Source organism: Onychostoma macrolepis, chromosome 03, assembly GCF_012432095.1.
Source record: "Onychostoma macrolepis isolate SWU-2019 chromosome 03, ASM1243209v1, whole genome shotgun sequence".
Classification (NCBI taxonomy): Eukaryota; Metazoa; Chordata; class Actinopteri; order Cypriniformes; family Cyprinidae; genus Onychostoma; species Onychostoma macrolepis.
The window spans coordinates 54,406,926-54,412,925 of NC_081157.1; the positions used below are offsets into that span (position 1 = coordinate 54,406,926).

The 6,000-nt window shown below is 38.3% G+C and overlaps 1 protein-coding gene across 1 annotated transcript; it reads left to right on the forward strand.

The window, feature by feature from the left end:
* The first annotated feature begins 4,165 nt into the window (after positions 1-4,165).
* LOC131536903 (uncharacterized) lies at positions 4,166-5,638 on the forward strand. Its single transcript, XM_058770078.1, has 4 exons — positions 4,166-4,291; positions 4,660-4,980; positions 5,084-5,407; positions 5,559-5,638. Exons 1-4 carry the CDS (start codon positions 4,231-4,233, stop codon positions 5,636-5,638), a joined length of 786 nt encoding a protein of 261 aa, XP_058626061.1. The 5' UTR covers positions 4,166-4,230.
* Positions 5,639-6,000: the final 362 nt, after the last annotated feature.

Sequence of the window (6,000 nt, forward strand, 5' to 3'; positions counted from 1 at the left end):
TCTTTTAATTCAAAGAGGACACAGTGTGATTTTGAGAAAAAAAAAAAATGTTCTCTCAATATTTTAAGTGATTTTTTTTTCTATAATGATACTTGCAGGATATTGTGCTGATTGTGTTTTGTGCTGGTCTTGGCTTGTTTAGGATAAATAAATATTACACTAAACCACCAGTAGGTGGCATAAAGTCCCTGTCTTAATGAGTGATGCATTGAACTGTTCATTGATAAAATAAATGTAATAGTTCTCACGACAGAAACATCAGATTTGTTGCTGTAAAGTTTATAAAATAATAACTAGAAGATAAGCGAAACCAGATCACCAAAGTCTGAAATAATGGTAGTTGGTCTTTATGTGCTGAGCAACGAAGTTAGTTTTGACAGAAGAAGATGAGCGACAGAACATTTTCTGACTGTTTGGTGTCTGCTTGGAAAAAATCTCATTATTACGAGACATTAAGTCTTTATTCTGAGAGAGAACCTAATTATGAGATATTAAGTCTCTCATTATTATGAGAATTTGTTAGATTAAATTATTGTTAAATTATACGGCTGTCTCCGAAACAAACAAACAAACAAACACATTTCTACAGTTCAGTTTCTCTGCATTTTCAGACAGGCACTTTATTGGTGCTTTTCCACTGCATGGTGCGGCACGGTACGGTTCAGTACGGCTCACTTTTGAGGGGTTTTCCACTGTGTACAGTACCTGGTACTTTTTTTAGTACCACCGCTCCGACTTTGAAGACACTGATTAGCATGCTCAGGAGTGTTTGATTAGGGTTAGAGCTAAACTCTGCAGGAAAGTGGATCTCGTGAGCCAGATTTGAGGATCCCTGTCCTGCAGTATATGAAACAACAGGTTCTGAAAAGGTGTCTTTTGGTTTGCGCCATTCCAGTTCAGTTGAGTGACTAAAGAAGGGCCAGTCAATGTTAGTATTTCTCCTAGCTGCATTACAGGGCTGCCTACACAAAACCTGCATGGGCCCAAAGGTACAAAAGTTGCTCTGGACCCACACTGGGTCATCATGGGGTTAATGTGGACAGTCCGCTAGTGTGGTCTGCTCACAGAGAGCCTGCGGTGAGCCCAAAGCTGTGGCCCTCGCCTGCACTGGGCCTGTTTAGGTTTGGTGTGGGCTGGTCCGAGCACACTGTGCCCACAAACAGCCAGCATGGACCCCGCAGTGACATGTTTGCAGGGTCTGGGGTCTAAAAGGTGTTAAAACCCACACTGCTTCTGTATGCTTTGCAGACTTAGTGTATTAGAGATGTGCAGGATTACTAATGTCTTTATAATACTCTATACATGGCTAAACATGACTAAGCATAAGTGCAGGGGGCTGACCCTTCTCTTATCTGATCACTGAAAGCTATACGAATGTGTGGACTTCCTGACTTCTTTCTCCTTTTCTTTTCTCGCATCTATCTATTGCTTGTTTGTATTTCAAAGGTAGACTTATATTACTCAAATGTGGTAACTCAGATTCATTACTCAGATTGGTAAATCTATAGATTGATAAAATGTATTTTTACTCTGAACTTAAACGTCTGACTCGGACCTGATTTGCATCGCTGTATTTTTTTGTGAAACTTGTATCTGGTGAAGATCAGGTTAGCTTTTGGCATTACATACTCCCCAAACTTATCATAGTATGTCTGTAGTTTTTTGGATTCGTCAGCTGTTACTGTCCACATATTGTAAACATTCACTCTTTTTCGCCTACCCAAAGAAGCAGATAGCTGCACTTAGTTGGACATGTTTTCCAGCGGCCCGGAGAACATGAGCTGAACGTGCTGGTGAAATCTCCCAATCCATCCTCGGCGTAGGAACCCCTGCTAGAGACGTTCAGCAGGTGCAGAGTTGATGAGAGTCCAGGAACCGGGTTGGGATCCGCGGGTCTATATAAATCTGCTTTAGCTACATCAGGTTCCTCATTCCTGGTCCTGGAGAACCGCTTTACAACTCTAATTAAACACACCTGAATCATCTAATCCAGGTCTTTGAGTTTCAGCCAGGTGTGTGAATGAGGAACCCTGCTTCACATAAAATCATTGAAATAAACTCTGAATCAATGACACTAACAGTGCACTTGTAGATGGTGCAGCAGCTATAGCAAACCTTTATGCGAAAGGAAAAAGTTGAGTTTCAGTTGTAGAAAGCCAGTTAAAGAAAGAAGCGGAACTGTGATCTGAATGTGTGAGAATTCACAGCGTCATCCGTCCAAACTGGGTTCAGAGATGATCTCAGATCTGTGTGGGTTAAACCAGTGCGGTCAAACTAACTGAGTTTCCACGGCCAGCAGCGACACACTTCTGAAACACTAGAACACAAACCACGACACAAAGAGACACAAGATGACCATCAGAGATGAGACGGAAAATAATGTGTGTCTGTGTGTTGATATGATTCAGTTACGTCTCATACAAATGTGTGTGAAGACTCTCTGCTTGATCAAGCTGGAGCTGAATATTAATTATTTCAAACTACATTAAAAACGGTTTAATTCATTTTCTAAAAGTGAGTCATGGATAGTGGAAACCTTTTCAGCATCAAACCAGTTTTGTGATTAATAACTGAATGATTGTATTTCTAGAATTTAACGGAATGCAGGACAGGGGCGGCTCTAGACCACAGTAACTGGGGGCCAGACAGGGGCCACTTGTGCTTTTAGGGGGCACAATATTAAAATTCATCTTAACCTACTTTAAGTAGTATTCATTCAGTCATTTTTCACCATGTTATGTATCACTGCAATCTCTAAAAGTAATCTATAACAATTTCAACTAAAATGAATGTTTCATCATGTTTCATTTATTTGACAAATAATGTAGTATTGTAGTGTCAGGGGCATCATGCACTCATTATTTTTGAGGGGGCACGAGTGAAGGGTTATACCACTGTAAACCACTGTATAACTGATATAGGCTTTTATAGAAAGGCTGATATAGAACATTTTTATGGTTTCCACTACTAATACCATTACAAACCATCAACTTTTAACCATTAAAAAATGGTTTTCTGAAGTGTGTTTTGGGACATATTCCATTAGGATTTATTAGTTTTAACAAGCCACCAATAGAAGGCAACCAATTACCAGCAGAGACCCACAGGGTCCATTACAGTTTCCAGTAAAACCAATACAAGTCCCATTATATAACCAGTAAAAACATTACTAATTTTGTAATGGTGTCTATTGTTTTTGTTTTTTTTGTCAGCAGGGTTTTATTATTATTATTATTATTTTTATTCGATAGGCTATATCTCCAAAATATATCATGAAATATCTCGATTCTCAAATATGTGTATGTAAATGCTTTTTGCACCTTTATAGATTGTTATTTGGTCTATAATGGGCGATGGGCAAAGTAGCCTAATACTGTAATCTATAACTCTGCATAAAAGCCCTTCTTTTTACTTAAAAGTACCAGATATGGGTGTCATGCAATAAAATACTTTGAATATGACTGTGTATTTAATGTGAATTTAATAAAAACACTGTAAGTTAATTAGCCTATAACACTTTCATTGTAGAAAAAGAGAGCAAAGAACATTTTCACTTCAGTCCAGCGAGTTCAAACACTCTCAAAAACTGCCATAATAATCTCTAAAGCTGTTTACACTGTGAAATTAATATCTTACTTACATTCGTACATCTTCACTTTGTTGTTTCTGATGAGAGAATTAATGTCAGTCAGAGAATTCAGTCAGCGCGCGGTGATGAAACAGCACTGATTGGTCCTTGCATTCATAAACAAAATCACATACGATTCTGTGCCAGCCAGCGAACGCAGATTTGAATTTAGCAGCTGGTGATGTTTTTCTTTTTTTTATATGTAGTTTACCGGACAAACTGCGCATTTCACCCAAAATTGTTTGCTGTGATATGATTCTAAGTTTAGGGGGGCCAAAGGGGAGGCCAATTTTTTTGCCCCCCACCCCCTACTGAAAGAGGTGAAACTAACAGTAATGCACTTGTGCAAAAGTATCTCCTATAGATTGTGTTCAGATCAAATCTGGTCAACAATACGCAGTTCTGACAAGTTTCACAAAATGTATAGCAGCACTTCTCCATTACACTCAGGCATCGTGTCACTAAACAGCAACTTTAGCACAATTTTAAACACTCAGTCCGTCAGAGGATCAGAGGAAGTGAACGAACACAGGAAGAGCTGATCGTATTTAAAGAAAGAGTTGAGAGCATATAATGAAGAGGAAGACTGACAGAAAGAGAAGATGGCTGATGAGTGTGATCTGTGTCTGCTGGGACTCATCTTTCTATCTTCACTTCTCTCAGGTAAAGAAATCTGTCTTTTCTCTACAAGACATTTAGTTTAATTAGTCTGAGAAAGAGTTCATTTCAACATGATCAGTTTATTCTTGTGTTACATAAAGAACATACTGGATTATTCCTGAATGAACTAAAACTAGACCGTTTCACTCTCAAACATCTGATGCTGAATTATCTTCATATCAAGAGTGTGTTTGTGATTTCAGCAGCTCTCTGATAAAGAAAAATAGCTTCTTCTGGAGAGTGTGTTGTTCACATTAAGTGAGGAAACAACACTGTGTGATCTGAATCTTCTGCTTTTCATGCTGCTGTGTTAGAGGTTATCATTTATTAATATATAATATGATGATCACTCAGATGTTCTTGTGTTTCAGGTTCCAGTGAAGTGAATGATGCTCATGTGTTCATCAGTTCTGGTCAAAATGTCCGTCTGTCCTGTAATAATGCTCTTCATGACTGCAGATCAACTACATGGAACTATAACAGATTCAGTCATTCAGCAGCAGTTGAACTGATTAATTCAGGGATAAAGAAGAAAGACACAGAGAGACATGAGAGACTGAGTCTGGGGTCTGACTGCTCTCTGAACATCAACAACATCACAGAAGAAGATTATGGACTTTACACCTGCAGACAATATGTGAATAAACAAAAACAAGGAACTGATGCTCGTGTGTTTCTGCATGTTCTTCATGGTAAGTTTATGATTATATGATCAATTTAAAAAGGGTAAGTTGTTGATTTAAACTCTGATGATGATTGAAGAGTGTGTGATGTGTGTGTTATTCTGTGTTTCAGTCTCTTCATCTTCATCATCCTCACAGACTGAGATCAGTGCAGGCCGCTCTGTGACTCTCTTCTGTCAGCTGTATTCATATTCATATGCTGGAGTCTCTTGTGATGATTGGATCCGTTCTGAGGGAATTGAGCTGTTCTGGGTGAATCAGGCTGGTGTTAAACTGAAGATATCAGACTCCAGATATCAGATATCAGCATCAGATCACTGTAACATCACTCTGACTACAACACTCCTGAATGAAGATCACAACAGAGAGTGGAGATGCAGTGTTACTCACAGAGATCGAGTCCAGAGCTCAGTCACATATACTGTCAAGAGTTCAGGTCAGAAAACAATCTCATGATCAGTTACTGAAGAGTCTCTGTTAGATCTGATAATATAATGATGCTAGAGTTATCTTGTGTGTTTACTAATTAAAACATGATAATCATATTCTACAGTTTGATTAATCTGAACTAACATTCATCGTCACAGCTCGAGATGATCCAGCGTCACCAGTGATTCCAGTCCACAACACAAAATCAACTACAACGACACCAATACGACACCAATAACTTCTACACAAGGTACAGACAAACAATGATCTTTCACTGTTCTGAGTTTCACTGGATCCTCTCTTGTTCATGTTAATAAATGCATGTAATCACAATGACTAAATGACAGTGAAAATGACAATGAGAGAGAAACCAGGGTTACAGGCTTCAGAAGCACATTATCATTCAACACACAGCGTGTAATGGGAGTAAAACAGTCTTTACAGACAGATTGATAAAAAACTTTCATAAAATTATTTCAGAGTAATTAACAGAGTAATTAGGTTAATATTAACCTAGATGACATTAAATTAACAGCTGTCTAATGCTTAAATATGTAACTCTCAAAACAATAATAACATCCTATAATACAGTGTTCAGTG